This window comes from Porites lutea, chromosome 1 (assembly GCF_958299795.1).
Source record: "Porites lutea chromosome 1, jaPorLute2.1, whole genome shotgun sequence".
Lineage (NCBI taxonomy): Eukaryota > Metazoa > Cnidaria > Anthozoa > Scleractinia > Poritidae > Porites > Porites lutea.
In genome coordinates, this window is record NC_133201.1 from 46,521,699 (window position 1) to 46,541,348 (window position 19,650).

General features: G+C 39.5%; 1 protein-coding gene across 2 annotated transcripts in view; it reads left to right on the forward strand.

Annotated features, from left to right (window-relative positions):
• Nucleotides 1–5,016: 5,016 nt before the first annotated feature.
• Nucleotides 5,017–19,650, forward strand: part of LOC140952898 (uncharacterized) — a 28,941-nt gene continuing 14,307 nt past the window's right edge. The window contains exons 1-5 of one of the 2 annotated variants that reach the window (XM_073402350.1): nucleotides 5,017–6,159; nucleotides 13,120–13,434; nucleotides 15,279–15,732; nucleotides 16,563–16,889; nucleotides 17,792–18,022. In XM_073402350.1, coding sequence (XP_073258451.1) covers nucleotides 5,200–6,159; nucleotides 13,120–13,434; nucleotides 15,279–15,732; nucleotides 16,563–16,889; nucleotides 17,792–18,022 — 2,287 coding nt within the window. In that variant the 5' untranslated portion in view covers nucleotides 5,017–5,199. The remainder of the gene's footprint in view (nucleotides 6,160–13,119; nucleotides 13,435–15,278; nucleotides 15,733–16,562; nucleotides 16,890–17,791; nucleotides 18,023–19,650) is intronic. The other variant, XM_073402358.1, reaches the window with a different exon arrangement.

The following is a 19,650-nucleotide window of genomic DNA, read 5'->3' on the forward strand; positions in this document are numbered from 1 at the left end:
TAGGTATCAAACTCTCCCGACAGCAGAATTTGCCTAAATTTGACACAGTAAGTGACATGGAATAATCAAGATAAAGATGGAAAGAAAATAAACTCTAAGTTAAAGTGGCATTTAAGCAGCCATGGCTGTCCTCAGATCTTAAGGTGCCCATTCACATAAAGCAAGACTCCACTGCTCAGACCTGCCTCTTTTATATGTGATAAGTTCATTGAAAATAGCATACAGTAGTTACATGTAATAATAATTATTCAATCATTCCCAACGGTGCCCATGTCAATTAAATTAAATACAAGGCTGAACCATGGAGCTTTGAACTAAGGATTCAATATTATTCTTATTCACACAATTTCGACAAGGAAATTCATTTTAATATCCTCTTTCTTTAGCCAAACCATACAAAACAGACACTGCACTTTGGAATACCCAAGAAGTTATTTTTGATTTGCCCTATCCCCCTACCCCAGGGACAGGACTGCCTCAAACAATTCCCCATCCTCACACCTGAAGGGCTGGACTTGTCCCTGGGGTTGCTTAGCCAGGGGGGATGGTAACAGGTCAAATTGAACCATGGAGCGCTTTCCATCCAACAACATTCTGGTTTGAAATTTTGAAAATTCCACACATTCTGAACGCCTGACACAGGGTAACCTTCTGGTTGCATAGACCTGACCCAAGCCACCAAACTCAACATTAATATTGCTGGTTTGCATGTGATGTCACGACGGCCAGGTTGGTGGTCAAGAACAAAAGCATTTCTCTCCTCTGGGAACTAAACTCTATTTTCATGTCAATTCTTTGAGAAAAAATTCCAAAGATCATTTTCACCATCACACAACAAAAAATAAATATATTGAAAACTGTCAAGTGGAAGAAGCCAAAAAAAGGAAATGTTATAAAAGACTAATATATAAACAGGTCTTTGTGGCCCACAGTTTCTGAGTTATTTGCTGAAACGTTTCACGCACCTTTGGAGAGCTTTGTATGGAGACACCATATTGGTGTACCATTTTGGTGCACCAATATGGCCACTGGAAATCAACAAAAACATCTGGAGTCCACTTTTTCTATAAAGACTCCTTCTTTCCACTCGAGAACTAGCATACATGCGCATAAACATGTCTTCTAATACTTGAAATGGTTATACTGCTGAAAATCATGAGGAGAGACTTTTTTTTCAATGAGACAGCATTCCTATTTTGGTGTCACACACTGTAAAAGCTCAGGCCCCAGTTCCTGAAAGGCCGATTAATGATAATCCAGGATTAAAAATTTTGTTACATTTTTGTATTTACCTTCCTACGCATCACTTAGAGTAATATTCTATGTTATCATCATTGAGTCTTGGAGTAAAGGCAAGAAAGTACTTTGTAAGCTCTAGTGACATATTCTTAGACAAGAAAACCTTGCTTAAAATTTGGCTTAATCCTGGGTTAAACTTAACCATCTTTCGAGGAACCAGGCCCAGAAGTTCAAATTGCTGTGTTTGCGAAATGAAACATGCCACGGGAATGGAAACTTGTACAAAGATTTATTTTTTTGTTTATCTTCAATCTAGTGTAAATAAGAATTCGTAAAACCTCATTATTTTGACTTTACAATTTGATGACGTCACTGTGAAAACAATTTATTGTATTGACCCCAACATGGCCGCCTTGTCACGTGGTTGCAAACCAAGAACAATTGTTCATAGAATGGGGGTACAAGAGAGAACAATTTTCGGTCCGACTGGCCGAAATGACTTGATTGGTCAACGTGAACCGAAATGGTCCATTCCACTTGACAGTGATTAGTTTTGTAACCGAATTTCCGGAATTTTGGGTGGAAATAACAATATGGAATACACTCATGCATATAAACCGAAATGACCTCTCGACCTGATAAGCTATAGCAGGCGCCAAATATCAAGCCGGCAAGTTGGTCCGGATTATTGGGGATCGATCAAGACTATTGATATATTAGATTTATAGCAACACGTACCTATTTCCTTGATATAGCAGCACTGTATTAGAAGGTTTCAAAGGCGATCGGCTTTGAAGGGTGTGGGAGTTCGTTGTTTACGTCGATCGATTGTTATCCAAAGAAGCGGGGATGTCGCGGGGACCCGCAACCTCGTTCCCAGGGTTATCTCCTACCCACCCTTCTCTCGCTCCGTAGGGTGGGTAGGAAAGAACCCTGGGAACGAGGTTGGGGGGACCCGCTCCCTGGAAAGCAACAACAACAACAACAAGTTTATTCAGTATTACCATTTTGTACAGGTGTTACTGATTAAAATAACAATAATAAACAGCTAAGTTTAAGGAAATACAGGTATGATGGAATGGTAGAATTAACTATGCGGGGACGAAGGGATTGATTGGAAGGGGAGAAAAAGGATGCTCGTTCCCATCATCCCTCTCTCGTGCTTCTCGCTTGTCTCGCGTGCTCGCGTGTTCCCCAATCCTCACTTAGCCTTGGGAAGGCCTGTGAAGGAGGCAGATACTAAGGCCTTTGTGTCGTGGGGCAAGACTTTCCACAGGTTGCTCGAGATTTTCCATAAAGTGTCCCGTAATTTCTCAAAAAGTTGCTCAAAAGTTGCTAAAAAAACAATCAAAAGTTGCTCTTTGCATTAACGAAAGTTGCTCAAAAGTTGCTCAAAAAAACAAAAACGAGTTTTGGTCTGATGCAAAAAAATGCAAATTGTACAAAAAAGTAAGATTTTTTAAGCATTTTTGTGCAATTTTGTGGCGTAACCAGCGTTGCTAGATAACTTTGTCCTAAAATTAAAAAATGTAATGAGTAAATAAGATTGTTGAATGACCTTCTTCTTAAATACCCGAAACACTCACGTCAGTCGAGTGTGAATCTTCGTCCACCATTTTAAATTTTCTCTAAAACCTGCTGCCCTAACTAACAGTCCGGTTACATTTATCTTGCGCCCATGATCTGCCCCCAGTAAAGGAGGATTTGGCTCTTTTTTTACAGGAAATTCATAAATTGTCTACTAAAACATTGTGAAATATGGAAGAAAGGCACTAAAGCTGCTCAGATGTCTAAGAATTCGAAGATAACCTGAGAAATTGTTCAGAATGCAACACGTTGCTCGAATTAGGAGAAGTTGCCAAAAGAGTTGCCGAGCAACTAGTGGAAAGCCCTAACTGGGGAGAGAGAAAAAGAAAGCGTGCGGGGCATGAGTGGGGGTGAATTAAAGTTGAGCCCAAAATCGCATTCCCCTTATTGCCCAGTGATTGACTAGCCTGCGTCAGGCGTACGAAGGCAGTGGCGCGAAATGGAGAGCGGGAAAAAAATGAGGAAAAAGGGAAGAGGAGAGAGGTCGGGTGGAGAAGGGGACGCCTATGATGAAATTTGTTTTGAAAGGCTCATTCCGCCCATTTTTGTCAGCTTGTAATCCCACCGTTTGGTTTTGGCTGTTTTTTGGGCATTTGATCAAACTTGGTTTGGGTACTGGATTTAATCTCGTACCCAGATTAGCTCAGATTGGCAAAACGAGGACTGGATTGATAAATTTCCTTCATTCCCCGAGGTGGGACAACGACAAAAAAGTTTTTACTCACGTTTCACTGCGAGCAGTCCCTCAGGATGGTCACGCGAGCGAGGAAAGGGAACTCTCCAGTTTCCCTCTCGGCCAATTCGCTCTCTCCAGTCCTGCCGAGCTTAGACTCGACTGACTGAACAGGGACTGCTCGCAGTCTAGGCTATTCTTTAAAATACCGTTAAACCTGGTAAATGGTGGGAAAAATAATCTTTTGGTAAATAAACATTCCCCTTGTCTGCAGACAATAGTAAAAACTTCGGCTAAAAAGTGAATTTGCCTTCTTCTAATTTTCATCGCGATTATTTCAACTCACTTACTTAACAAATGAAGGCGAACAGTCCGGAAGCTGGAGCCTAGGCTACTGCCTGGAGTTGAATTCCTAACCGGTCTAGAAGGAGAAATGAAATTTCGTCGTGGTTTACAACCTCCATAAAACGAGAATTTTATGCATTTTTACACCGTAGTCGTGCAGTGATAGCAAAGAAGTGTACAAAAGAGTGTGATGCACTAGCAGAGGTGTTGTTTTGCTAATCTAAGGCCCAGGCCAAACGTCAAACTTTTCATGAGGCGAACCAAACTCTAATTTGAGTCGACCTAAATTAACTAGATCGTCTGTTGGGAATAAACTGAATTGTACCAGACAAGAAATATAAAAAATTTTCTCCCGAACGAGGCTAAAGATTTATTATCATACAAACTTTTAATCTATTAATTTAGTTCGTTGCGTGTGGACATCGACTTTTGTCTCGGTGACGATCTTCAGACGTTCTATCCGTCTGAAGCAGACGGATAGAACGTGTTGGACGATCCAGACTCATTCAGACGAAATCAACTGAGCCAGACGTGTAGTCGGACTTTTCATGACTAGCCCTCTAAATTTGACTCGTCTCGTGAAAAGTTCGAGGTTTGGCGGGCCTAAGGTCCCGTCCACTCGTATCCGGATAATTTTGAAAACGGAGAAAAAAACTCCGTTTTCAAAAATACTGTAGTTCGGATACGTATGGATGGAGCCTAAGACCTATTGCTTTTTTGATGTTCTCATCGCCGTCGCTGTCATCTGATCTTAAGGTCCCCGAGTAAAAACTTAATTTCCTATTGATGGGAAAGATTCTCAGCTGGCAGGTACTGCGTCCATTTTTAGCTATAAAATTATAGTCTTTTTGCTCCACTGGCCCCTGATGAAATTAGGCTTTAAAATTACCCTGTATTTTGCTGACCGATCATTCGGTTTGTCTAGTCCGTATTATCTTTGGCCGTGTTTTCGATGACTTCCTCTGAAAAAGGGCCTGGGAAAAGGAATTCAGGAGGGAGGGTAACCAAAAAATTAAAAAAATAGATATAATCGCGATCGCAATTAGCTTGGCTCCCGGAGACGTCACGCACTAAAGCCCCAACCAATTTTGTGCCGGTATTGTGCGTGCGCAGAGTTTATGGTCCTGGTGACGTCACGTACTCTCTCCTGTCATTCAAACACGTGCTAACTATAGATGGCTGCTAGTGTGTGAAAAGCGTTCACCATCGGCAGGGTGAAAGGCGGCAATTTTCTACAACGTCAGACATCGCCAGGTAAACCCCAACAACACGTGCAAGTTACAAACAATTCATGAGGCTTTGGAATTTTTTTCCCTGTCGGTATGGTCTCGTAAAGAGCGTGTTGGCGCTGCTGAATGGCGCAAACTGCTCGGGTCCATGCCAGTAACAGCGAAGAAAGCAGTCGTCGCCTTCAACTTCCCAATAAGGAGCCTGTATCGAACACGGAACACACAAATCATCGTTTTAAAATTCCTTCAGCGGGCAGAGATTTCTTTTCTGACCCGTTCATACGTGAGAATGGTTCAAGTAGTGTAGTAGGCTCGAAAAATCAGGGTATTTTGAACGAGCTACAAGATTATATTCAGAGTACAGAACATCGGACTGTCAACAATAATAAGGGAAATTCCTTGCCCAACAAAATGGCGACGTCGAGTTCGAGTGCAACAAACCAACAAACGGCGAACGCTAATGGGTTTCAAATGTCTATGAATTCATCTACGGGACCAGTAAACAAGTCAGGAGCTGCTAGTTTGGGAATACCCGCCTCCGTTCATCTAAACAATCAACTTTCGACAATTCTCGACCCAGGGAATACCGACCCAGGAAGTTCGACGGCAAACACGGCCGTACCGTCTAGAAATCTTACTCCAACGAACCCTAACCCCGCAAGTATGAAACTTTTGGCGTCAAATCAACCTGCTTTATCACCACAAAACCAGTACGATCAATACAATCCTCGACAGGAAATGCTACTCCACGGATCGTTTCGCGAAGTTCCCATCGCACCTAGAGCGCCGAACGCAGCGGAACAATATGGCTCCCAACAAAGGTTTGCTTCTGCTCGTAGTGAAAATCAACTAAAAAGGGGGTTAAATCCCCAGACTTCTAGCCCGTTTCCGCCGGGTTATTACAATCAAGACTCAATTTCGTCTCAGGCTGGGCAAAGATCGTCTAACTCGCAACCAGATGAAAGAAATATGATTACAAACCAGCATTTTCAGTGGCAAAGTCGGCTGCAGACGTCGAACCATTGTTCGACAAATTTACCAACAAATACATCTCCCGGCCCACCGATGAGTCGAGCACAATTGCAGGTAAGACCATATTAAAACCGTTGGGAGATTGTTTATATTTTTTGGTATCTCGGGCGTTGTTAGTTTCATTTGCGGGGAGATTGGAGGGTCACAACGGCTGCAGTGAGAAACAGACATACGCTTAAAATATTTATCGTCAGAATATTCATATCACAATGGCGGACTCGAATTTAGCGCGGGGCTGATCGAGTTTCGCCAATCAGGTAAAAACGATGCAGAGCGGATTACGTCCTTCTCTGAAACGGCAAGGTTTCGATTCCTGAACCTACAAGTCCGGCGCGGTAAGTTATTTTGTGTACAATTTTGTAGACAATTTTAAACCAGGATCACCACCTGTGAAATTCATATGTCTGTTTGTATGATTGGCTCTGCTAGTGTCAATTTATAAATAATTGCGGGTACTTTTGAGACGTTGTAAGTCATTGGTCTCAGAGGGATTAAACCTTGATCATTTTATTGACCTTTCTTTTGTAAAAAAATGTAAGGGTTAGACATTTCTTTGTTATATTGGTCCACATTATTTTTGTTACAGTAAGCTTGTCTTCACCTTATTAACTTGAATTAAACTGCTTAGAAGTAAATGAGGTTGTTTCAACTTTTTCAATTGTGACAGTCATTCTGAAGCAGGTTTTGTTTCACTTTGACATGTTGCATATGATTAGATGGGAATGGATTGTACAGTACCTTCAAAACTCACAAGGGTTCCATCTATTTCTATAGTAATAACCTTAAAATGTGTACTCCATTATTTTTTAAAGTCATTTGATCTTATAATTTTACTAGTACATTGATAATATAACCTTGATGATAATAATGAAACCATGGACCCAGGTTAATACTGGAACCAAAGGGATAGAATAAGTGTAATGGACACCTTTTATTGGTTCAAAGGTTGGAGTGTCAAACTTTGAAGTGACGTAAGGGTACTTAGTATCTGTGGCTTACACAGGATTGGAAAAGTCCTCTAAAACATACCAGGCCCTTGAAAAGTCCTTGAGAATTGAATGATCAGGAAATGTCCTTAAAAAGGCCTTGAATTTCCCTCAACAGTCCTTAAATGTTATTGAAACTTTGAATACAAAGTCGGATGTTGTTCATCCTTTGCTCCTTCAAATAGTTTTACACTGAAAATATTGTTTGCTTGGTGTTCCACACACAACTACACAATTGTATGAAATAGTCTCTGTTTTGCTTCACTGTCATTTTCTGTTTCTGGTCCAGCCAAACCAACTGAATATTAAGCAAAACCTTTGAAATTCTCTTGGCCATGTCTTTTATGGGAGCAGTGGAAGATGAATGTAGTTAACTTTGTGTGATACAAAATGTAGTTCTTTTTTAGCATACAGGAGTGTTACTCCAAATAATAAAGGTTTGTTTTAAGTGAGCTTGTGAGAGAGGGAATATAAATTCATGAGTGTTTTGTTGAGACAAAGAACTGAAAATTGGTCATTAGGAATGTGTGTGCATTGAAAAGCAGGATTCCACTGTAGTCTTTCTATTTAAGAGGTGAAAACTACCAGTTAACAAATAGATTGCAAGTGACTTTTGAACGGTTAAATAGATTTTTTGAACTGTTGAACCTCTTCTCATAAGATACAGATGATTTCCTTAATTGCTTGTAAAACAGATTGGCTTAACAATGTAAACAACTTTACCAGTAATTATTGAAGTTCCAAACATTTTCTGAAGTTAATTATATCTGCATCTTGTAATGCTTATGGTGTTCACAAATATGCATATATATTGTTAGGCATTCTTAAATGCTTATTAACCAAGCAAATTGTTTTGTGCACATGCTTGACCCAAAATGACAATTTGTCCTTGAATACATGTTGTACTTCATAAAGAAAAAACAAAGGCAATCAACATGGAGGAGGTTTGGAAAAATAATGGATGTCATCAGTTTAGACAGTTGCACACAAAACAAACTGACACCTACCTTATGCAGGCCAAAGAGATCTTTTAGACCATACCCAAATTAGCACAATCTTGCTAAACTGGCAGGAGAAAAGAGCAAAAACATTGTTAAATTCACCAAAAAATTCTCATGAAATCTTGTCCCACGACTCATCACAGGGTTTGTTTAGAGTCCTTAATTCATAAAAAAAAGTATTGAAATTTGCTAACCAGTTTTCCAAAACTGCAAAAAGTTTGGAAAAATTTGTAAAAAGTATGGTCTTTGTTGTTTTGAAGCTGCAACAAGTGCCTAGTGACTTTTTTGTAGTGGTAAAATCTTATTTAGTCTCATCTGTAGCAAAAACATTCAAATGCATTTTGAGAAGTTTCATATTTTTCTAATGTCCAAATTTTGCTGTGTTTACTGTACATTTGCATCAATGGAAAATTTTGATTCTTTCCTTTTTTGAGGTTTCTATGGACTGCTTATTTGACAACTTTGAGTCTGGATAAAGAAATACCTGTGGAAAAAGTCTTTTATTTTTGCATCCAAAGATCTATAGAGTCCTGTACCCCTGATACCCACAAAATAGTTTCACAATCCTTAATTTTTCTTGGAAACTTTTCCCACCATAATTAAGTGTAGTAAAAGCCCAGGTAAAGAGAAACATTGGGGGAAGAACAGGGAAAGAAGCAGGAGAAATAGAGAGAAAAAGGTAAACGTTGAGAGGGCAGTGTTGTTTTAAGCCCTTCTGCATATGCCCAAAATTTAGAAGCTCTAATTTTGTTCCAGGGACAAGTTGCAAGTTGTAAATGATGTTTGTTATTGTCACATTTATGCTGGATTGTATCCTCCTTTCATCTTCAATGTAACAACAACTTCAAGAAATGCCTTCTGATAAGATTTTTAAGACACATTGCTTTATTGTAGATATAAGAGAATTTCTGTAGCTTACAACAAATTGACAGCATAAAATTTACATTGGCATGTCAAATGGTTGCTATGAAATTGCAGCTCTCTTAAAGAAGTGAATTACCACAAAAGTGTTATTGTTTTGATCATCCTTGCTAAGTGTAATAGTATTTTACCAAACAAAAAAGTGAAGTAAGAATTAATAAAGCTAGGTGCCTAATATCCCAGGTCCACTGAAATTCCTTTCATCCATTCATATTATGTGGCCCAATATAAGTTATATCAAGTCACATTGAAGTATCGTGGAGAGATTTATTTTGTAAAGTCCTGATGATAAGGGCTCTGTGATTGATTACTCCAAAGAACTAAAGGGAACTGCATTTAGTTTGTCATACAAACCATGGCTCTATTGGCAAGTTCCCTGTTGAGAGTTTGTCACTGATATTCCTGTAGCTATTTTGTCACAAAAATTTGACTCTATATCTTTCTGATTGGTATCTCATCTGATTTGCCTGTTCAGTGATAACACAACCAGATTCAATTACATCGACGTTTAACTTTCTCTGATTCATTTGGATAAATTCATTTCATACTTATTGTGAGAGTGTTGGCCAGAAATGTATTTTCGTAAGAAGGATATAGGTGTTACACTTAGATCCAATAGAGAGTAAAAAGAAATTACCATATGAAGTTCCTTGTGGAAACATACAACTTAGCAAAGTTCTGAATCTCACTCAAAGCTGTTATGTTAGTTAACCATGATTAGAAAACAACACACTGTCCCTACACCTTTTTTGCTGTGGTTTACATAACAGTTTCTCATTGCCAAAAAGAAAATTTCATGCATCTAAGTATCTTCTTTTTGTATTTACTGTTGATATGGCAAGGGTGTAAAGATGCTGATTAACAATGTACAGAAATTCCTTTGTTTTACTGATACCAGGGAAACAATATCATGAATTCAGTCACACATCCCAGTCCTCTTCTGGTCATCAAATTGTATGATTTAACTTGGTACTGACTGATAACATCACACTCTTCTTTTTGGCATGTCAGGGACAGAAAGCATCCCTAGCTTGTTAAACTCTGTTGTCCTTTTGAGTAATGAATCAGTCTTGTTTTTGCTGTTGTGTAATTTGTGCTATAATTTATAGCAGTGGAAATTTTCCTGCCTTGGATTGTTTGTTTGTGTAAAAGAATGTTCATAGTTTCACAGACAAATTTTTAGCCTTTACAGTATTTCCAATATAATGGCAGTTTTTCTGCCAGAATTTTGTACAACTTGGGCTTTGTTGAATTTGCAAAACATTTTCACTGCTTTTTCTGTCAGTCTTACCCAGAATTTCAGCCATCCCCTCAAGTCGCATACACTTGAAAGGGATGTCTTAATCAACAAGCTGCTAATTCCATCGAGTGACGTCACTTCTCCACTGCTTTAATTCATGTAAACATGATTTTCAATTGGCAAACAATGATCTAGATGTTACATATGGTCTACATTGTTTTTATAGTACAGTTTAACCTGCATTAAACAGCCAGCCTCGGAGAACCGGCAAATGGCTGTTTAATGGAGGTTGGCCATTCAATTGAGGTTTGTCATAAATTAGCATAATCTTAAGCAGAAACATCACTTTATTTTGAAACAAACCCGTGACAGGAGCAGCGTTACTTGTTCAAAATCAGTCATCACCTTCTTTCTCGCATTGTATTTTCCTTCATCAATACCTTGAAATTAAGTCAAACTAAGTGTATCTAGGGCTTGATGGCCACTTAATAGAGGTGACCACAATGGGTGAACTCTTGTTGGGGCAGCCAAAAGGTGGCAGCAGCAGCTGAACAGTGGTGGCTGCAATTATTATTTCAAGACTTTGGTTACTGGCCGCTTAATAGAGGGAGGTTCAACTGTATTTGAGTTAGTCCCAGGAGTAAAAACAATAATAGTAGTTTGCTGAGATACACCTGTGCATAAATCTGTTATTCACCTGTTTTTATTTTGACTTAACTTTTGAGCCACTATATACAGGAAATATAACCTTAATGCAGCCTTTTTACCATCTTTGGTTATATTTGCAACACAACAGAATAAGTTGCAGTGGGCCTACTTTATTCAGGGTCCCTTAGACAGGATTTACAACTGTAACTAATTACATTTTTAGAGGCAAACAGTGAGTCCTAGCCAAAGTTATTTGAGCCAATCGTATGAAAATGAACAGTTTTTAGTGCAAAATTCACACTCTGGTTTGACAGGTTAAAAAATTGGCAGATCTGCTAGGAAAATGTACAAAAGGTAGAAACACAAATTAATTGTTCAAAGCAACTTTGACATCCCTTATTGCAGTTAACTATTGTTAGTAGTAGTTTTATGTAAGGCTTTTTTGTAAATGTTAATGCGTGGATTGCTGTGTTCCATCAAGGAGGTTATTTGGACTTCCACAGTAAATCAAGCAGCCACTAATCTAGTATATTCTTTAATATGTTAATGTTGATATATATTAATTTTCATATAAACCCCTCACAAGTATCCATATTCCACTCTTCCAGTCCTTCATATCTGTGTAATTTTGCTAAAAGGTGCCCACTAAGTTTTTTCTTGAACATGGGCATCCTCGTGTTCAAGGCAGTGTAGCCAGAAAAAAACAAAAAACAGGGGGCTTGGCATCTTGGTAGGTGTCAGCAGAGAGCTCAGGCCCAGACCTAACTGTGGGTGGTTGGCTTCCTTTTTTTGCATGTCAAAAGTAGGGGGGTAGGGAGCGGAAATTTTGTCACTTTGATTAGAGTTTCAAGTCAGAAAGCAAGGCAAAGTCAAGGAGTTTTTCCTGTGTGATAGCCCAGCCAAATCAATGCTCTGACTCATAATCATAATGCTACTAGCAGAGCTTGGGGGAATGACTGACTGACTAGTCATAGGTGGGGAGGGTGAGTTCTTACTCCTTGGACTTGGCTTTCTAGAGACTTATCAAATCCGACAGATATATACTAATATAATATTAACTATTATTAACATTTTATGTTCGTAATATGTTTTTTCTTTATCGTTTGCTTATGAATTATCAGTCAATGTTAGTAAAGAAAATAATTCCATAACCATCAGGTTTGCAGTCAGACAGCCTGTAGCCACCACTGGCTCCTTGCAAAATGACGTCTGAAAAACGAGCGTAGAAACTGAATACTGATGATGTGCCAGCCACTACCTATATCTGGGTAGTGCCCCTGATTAGTTGATATTTTGCTTCGATAACTTGTGTGTGTGTGTGTGCACTTCCCATGAAGTATCCTATGTTAATTGCTACAGCAATAGGAAAATAATATGACATTGACCAAGTCAAAAATCTACAGCAATTGCTCTTTAAAATTCAAAATCCTACAAGCATCACCATTATAAACCTGGTCTAGGCCCTCAATGATGAAAATTTTTTAGAGCGGCATACAACAAAATTCAAAGAAACCTTCAAAGCCTTCTTTTCTTGCTACAAACAAATGGCATTTAACATAGGTACGAGGTATACAAACTATCTACAATCGTTGGAATACATAAATGTATTTTTGTTTTGATTGTGATCTAAACAGCAAGTTGTGATAAATCATTGACCTTGAAGGCAAATAGATAAAAACATTATCTTCATCACTAGTATGACTCACTCCATCGTCATAAGACACAACCTAACAAATAAAAGGCAACATTTGTAGACATCCATCATTCCTCAATATCCCTGTACTATTTGAGCTCCAAAACAGCTGAGATGTAAGTGTTAAGAACGACCCTTGCTACACAAATTTATTCATGACTGTACGTTTCCCTAGGACCTTACTGGGCTTTTCAAAAACTCTGAAGTTCAAAAGCCACCTTCACAATCATTTTTCACTGCCACCAATCCTAATTACGATCACAAGCAACAAACCTTCAAACAAATAAGCACACAAAATGGATCAAAATCCACCAATCACAAACCATGACCATTTGAACCTGCTGAAGTAAACTTCCTTTTCCTAAGAGGTTTGCTAAAGATGATTGACAGCAGCAAAACAAGCAAACAGTAGTTGGCTTTTGAACTTCAAAAATCACACGTTTTTGAAAAGCACAGTAAAGGAACCAATTTATTTGATAAACAAACATTATCACAGTTTCATTGCTTTAATCGTTTTATTTGCAGCAGCCAGGGATTCCACAACAGCAGATGCCTTACATGATGCTCGGCAACTCACACCAACAACAACAACAGTCACATCAAGCCTCTTCGCAGCAACCATATGCAGCATACATAATGCAGCAGCAGGGTGGTATGAAAGCAGGGAGCATGTCACAAGCACAGCCATACTATGGAAATATGAGCATGAGTGGTCGGCAAGTTATGGGGCAGACGAGTCTTCCAACACAGGGTCAGCAAATGGGAAGCCAAATACAGAAGCCTACTCCTGATTATACAAGCTTTCAGCAGCAACAACAGATGCAGCATAGATATCCTCAGGTACAGTATGAGACATCTGTCCTGGTGCTGTAAACACTTGGGTACTGCACATGCTCTGATGTCATTCTGTTCAATTTATTTTTAGTGCAAAGGTATTGTCATGTTAAGGTCTTTAGGGATTTAAGTATCAGCTGTTTTTGTACAGTCAAAATACTCAGCTAGTTTAATAAACATTGAATAATATTTTTCACAATTACAGGGCCATTTTTCAGTTTTTTTATAAACTATGAGAGCACAGACCATAGAAATGATGTGATGCTTTTCTCTTTCGCTCCTACATGCCATTGTCCAAGAAACTTCACTGAGAGCTGGATGTCAAGAACTTTCATTGTTATTGTAAAAAAAAAAACTCAACAGCAATTTTCCATGGTTTATACAGGGCTTCTGATATTTTGCGTGGTCGCGGACCCGCGAAATTCAGGTATTTCCGCGAAATCCCGTGAAATCCCCCAAAAAACGCGAAATCTGCCAGAAATATTTCCAAATACATGTCGGCAAAACATATTTAATACTTATCTTGGCCATTAGACCTGTTTTATTCACCCCAAACGTCCAAATTTATCTTGAAACTTCATCACTGCAACGAGTAAACAACGTCCCAAAACTACCAGGCGTTCTTAGACTAATGTTGCGAAAAACTGGGCACTAACCATTAAGCATTCGCTCGTTTCTCGAGCAAACTGTTGTTGAAAGAGCAAATGTTTATCCCTGTCAAAAAAACAAGGTTAAACAACGCTGGTCATATCGACGCAAAATTGATCGATTTTAGCGAAATTTGACAAAAAAAATCCAGCGAAATCGGCTATTTTTTACCGATTGTTTCTTGGCGAAGTTTCCCCTCGAAATTTCCCGTCAAATCGGCCGATTTTTCTAAGAATTTGCCCCTGAAAATCCTTCGAAATTTGACTCTTTTCCACTTAAATCCCAAGAAATCGGCCGATTTTTCTGCAAATTTTGACTTTTCTCCTGCGAAATCAGCCGATTTTTCCACGAATTTGCCCCTGAAAATCCCGCAAAATTTTGCTTTTTTTTCCGCGAAATATCAGAAGCCCTACCCTTTTCAACCACGGAAGTGACGTCAAAATGTTCAAAATATGAGAGGAACCACAAGCCACATCAACTCTATGGTCTATAGGAGTATGGACCATGGAAAGTTGTTCTTGATTTGTTAGATTTAGGAATGACTGTCAGGGCAGCTGCAGGATTAATCATGCATGTCCTTGCAATCCTTTTTTGTGGTTACTGGCTTTTAGCCAGTAAGGCACTATGTCAGAGTCTTTGTTAGTGTGTCGGTATGTCCATCCGTAAGGTCATTTCTCTTGTTCTTGTAGCACATGGCATTAATAGACTCTTTTGTAAGTACATTTATCATTTGAAAAATAATTGGATTGAAAGAAAAATATATGTATATAAAAGTACATGATATGTCAAGATTAAAACGCTAAGAAGTAGTGACAGTTTTGCTTATAAAATGTCAAGAAAACGGGAATAATAACTAGTAAGTGCGCTATTTTAAATGACTTCACAACCTGCAAATTCAGACCGACAACACATGTTTTTAAGCCTGTGCATATTAGAAGTTCCTACACAACATGACTGCCATGATGAATGGCTTTGTTTTGCAAGCTCATAGTTTTTGATGGACATTCGGTTCTCGTGAAACCGCTGACTGAACGTAGTTGATCATAGTTGGTGCATTTGTCCTCTTTTGGTTTAGACTATTCATTGCCATGAAGCACATGTCCTCTCAGCGGAATATTTTGTAGGGGGAAAAGTGCGGAATTGGTGCAACAGCGTGGCATGGCTCTAACCCTAACCCTTACTCTTTTTTTGTCAAATTTTAGCCTCAGTTCCCCCAACAAATGCCTTACTTGGCTCAACAGCAACAAAGACAACAACAGCAGACATACCCTCAGCCACCTACTGCAATGCCGCGATTGCCATCGTCTCATCCACAACCCATCCTTCCCAAACCAGCTTCAGCTGAAATGTTTGGTGCCTCTACCGGCCTGAGGTACGCCAGTAACAATGGAGGTGATAGTCTAGCAGGTCAGGATTTTGTGTCAAACAGGATGACAGATCAACAACAGCTTGCAATGCCTTCTGCGCCAGCGTCATATGGAAACCCACCCATGGGACGGATGAGCTCCTCTTCAGAAATGATGGCCAAGTATGGAGGAAGCAGCCAGGGTGGATACCAGCGAGGGAACCCTCCACCATTTCCTGGGTCTCTCCACTCACGGCACTCACCTTCTCCCAACATCACCTTGGGCTCACCATTGAGGAGTGTTCCTGATGGTCAGTAAGAAATTTGAAAATGTCATTAACCCTTTATTAAGTCCTAGTAGTGAGCAAGATCAATTTTCTCCTGACAATATCCATACCCTGTCAAGAGATAAGTTATGAGAATTAATAAAATGATCACCTTAGAGAAAATGCCTTGATTTATTATCAATTTTCTCAACTAATTCTTTAAGGAAATGTATGGAGATCAGTACGGAGAATTTGTATGTAAATATTGAAGCTTTAAGGGTTAACAGGTTTTAAAAAACCAGCTGGTAAAAGAGGCAACTAGTTGGCTTTTTACAAGCACAGCCAAGGATTTGAACTTTAAGTGACCAAGAAACAAATCCAGCTGGTGGTCAGAGTGTGACTCCAACCTTGGTCTGCTTGGATTACGAGTCTGACATGCTGACCACTTGATCAGTCTGCCTGTTAGGGTACATCTTAAACCTTAATTAACCCTTGAGGTCCCAAGAGTGACCAAAATCAGTTTTCTCCAAGGGCCTGTTGACATGGAGGTGGAGGACCCCAGATAGGTAAAGTAACATGTGGCAGGTCACCCCCACCTACACTGTATCATGTAAATGTGATCAAATTAAAATGAGAGATTATATGGACAGGCGGTTTACCTCACCTATCTGGGGCCACCCACCTCCATGTAAACAGGCCCTAAGACAGCTCTGATACAGCCCCCCTTTGTAAAAAATTTGTATGTGGATTTTTGATCTTTCAGGGTTAATACGTAGTGATAGAAAGTTAAACAAACACAAAAGAGGTTTTCAGCCTTCATAAACCTTACCTATCATAGACTGCTTTTCAACATTTTAAGATGTTCCTTTATCTAGGGACACCACCCTCAGTTGGTATGGCCAATTTTGGAACAGACAGCCCAGCTACATCAGGCAGCATGTCAAACTACCCTCCTGGGAAGCTGCCTACACCATTTGGAATGGGATCTTCCCAAATGTCAGGATCAGGAGTATCTAGTGGCCACCTCCCATCTTCCAGTGTAGGAAGCTTGCACTTCTCCACTGCTGGATCGAGTGTTGGTGGACCAGCTGCCGCAGCTGCTGCAGCAGCTGTGCTTGAGGCAGCCAATTCTGGAGCAAGATATCCCAATGCTGGTCCAGCTCCAGGGCAGCCGTATATGAGTTCACAAGAGATAATGCTAGGTAATAAGGATCTGACAGAGGTCTCCGTGTTGGGGGAGGGGGGGTGGTAGTAAGAGCAGTTAGGGTCTAGAGATACAGTCAACTATCTCTAAGGTGGATACCTTCAGGACCAGCCCTGACTGTCTGGCTTACGGAGAGTAAGGGTAATGTGACACCAGTAATTTTAAGAAACTAAAGCTAAACCCATTCGCAATAAATACATGTCTGTTAAACTTGTACAAAACAGCGAAAACTGGAACTCTGTAACAGAAAAGTGGAATCACTTTCTCGTTGTAAAATGAAACATTCATTACAAGCAATTGTTCACAGCCGGCTTTGTGGTTTAAATGCGTAAAAGTATACACTCTGTGAATTGGAGGAACACTACAAAATCAAAAAATTTGTAATTTACTGTCATGTGGAGCACCTACATTTGTTTTGAGGTATTTTTGCTGCATAAACAACTTCCCAATTGTCCGTTGACAGTTTCAAAAGTGTCACTTGCCTCTCTGAGAGAGGTGTCCATCTTGTAGAAAAAACAGCTTGGACCAACACCAGGTGTCCGTCTTAGAGAGGTGTCCATTAAGAGAGAGTTGACTGTAAAGTGAGTGTGTACACACACTCTTGACCAGTGTGAGCTTTCCACCTAACAGAGGTTTCTGGCTTTTGGAAGAGTCATGAACAATATTTTCTCATTTCAAAGTTGCAAGTAAGCCCCTTGAGCATTTATATAATGTGGAAATAGGTTTAAGGTTTAGTAGAAAGATAAAATTATGCTGTCTGGAAAGATAAGTAGAAAATGCTTGTGCTCTGTAGTTGCTGTTGGCATTGGGTAACCATCTTTTGTTTTGGGGCTACTATGACATCCTGCTCTATTTCTGCAGTTCCTGTGCAGTTAAAAATTAATTTGAACTTTTCCACAGGGCGTGTACCTTCCCCAACGTTGAATGAATTACCCACTGCTGAAGATGTGGAGGCAATGATTGAGTCTATGAGAGCAGGGGAGACATCCTTGTCAACTAACAATGGCGAGGATCAGCCTTCATGTGGTTCGGCCCCACCGCCACCGTCAGTGGCTACAGTGTCTGGTACAGTGGAGTCTTCACCTTCACAAGGTCCTCCTTCACTAGCACCTCAAGGAACTACTGCTAATGGTAACGAGACATAAACTGCTTTTTTGTTAGTCTGGTCGTTTCGCTGTTCTCCAAGATTTATTTAATTCTCAGTGTCTCAGTATTCTAACCATTCTAGTTCATGCGTCATTCAGACTTCTACATTTTGAGGATTAATAGTGTGATTCACTGAAAAAGGAAAAACCCAATTATCCTGAGAAGAAATTTGCTCAAAGGATGAAAAAACACTTGGAAAAAACTCCTTACACGAGCGTGAATTATCTGCGGGTCTTTGTTTCTAAATCTGAATTCTTCTGTTCATGTCCACTGTTAACTCAAAACTGAATTTTAAAAACATAGCGCGTGAATGCAAAATACCCTTAGGGATTTAAGGGACGTGTTGATATCACCAATGGATTTAATTTATAACAGCCGACATTTCGTGACACCACCACTGGTTTCACCGCAAAATGAAAGCTGAGGAACGAGTACAGAAATTCCACTGATGACATGTTACTACCCAGATCTGGGTAGTGCTTCTTATTGGTTGTGCCGTGGGTGAAATTTGCCAATCCAGGTCTGGGTAGTGACACATCATCAGGATGGAACCTCTGTGCTGGTTTTGTCAGACGTCATTTTGCTGGGAAACAAGTGTTGACAGTACGAAATGTCAGTTTTTCTCAGGCTACTTTTGTGTCTGTATGCAAGTGTTGAATGTGTTGATTCATTTATCGGTCCTTTGGATTGATTTATGCATTTTTGTTGAATGGGGGTAGTTAATAGGGTTTATTATTAGATGGAATGAACTCGAAAAGATACCATTTCGTAATCTAAGAATTTAAATTCATAAGCTTTCACCCCCATGGAAATGTGTAAAAGTCAATGATTTCTTTTTCCTCAGCACAAAGAGAGGAAGAAAATCTTATTGCTTGAATCGCATTTTAGTCTGGTCTAACTTGTGTTAAAAAGTCAATCTGTATTAAGGTGGCTCCCTAGAGTATTTACTAATAATCCGAGCTATCAAGCATACGTTACAGAAGGAAATCTAGTTACTTTGTCTTTGTGATTCTGTTCACGAGATTCACCGCTAAGGTTACCCATATAAGAAGGCTCCTTTATCAAGTTTCATTTTCTGGAGTAAGGCTGTTGCCATGGAAACATCGCATCCTTAAACAGGCAGTAATTTTGTCATTTTTGCCCATTTTTCCTTAATATTTCTAATTTCCCGCAGTGAAATGTCTTTAAACTTTGCCACTTTATATGAACGATATTGCTTAACATTTTAAAGTGGAAAAAACATGGGGTCGTTAAGACAGTTTTGCCAATATTTTGAAATTTGTAATTTTTCTTAATAGAAGAGTTTAGCTCTTACAGATTTTGACAAAAAAATGACAGTACAAAGGTACTGCGACTGTTAAGAAATGAGGCGATTTTTTTAAAAAAATTTACCGAAGGAAACGCGAGAACTCACAAAAATCCGAAAAACACGCGTGGTTCGGGGTCGTGTGAGGAAAATACGCACGCAAGCCATCACGCCCGCATGCGCATAATGCACAATGCTACTGAAAACATGTGGTTTCTTTGAAGAGTACGAAAGCCATTGTTTTGAAGCTGTTTATTAGTATTATTACGGTGATATCTCGCCAGTTGAAAAGGAGAGATAGCAGATT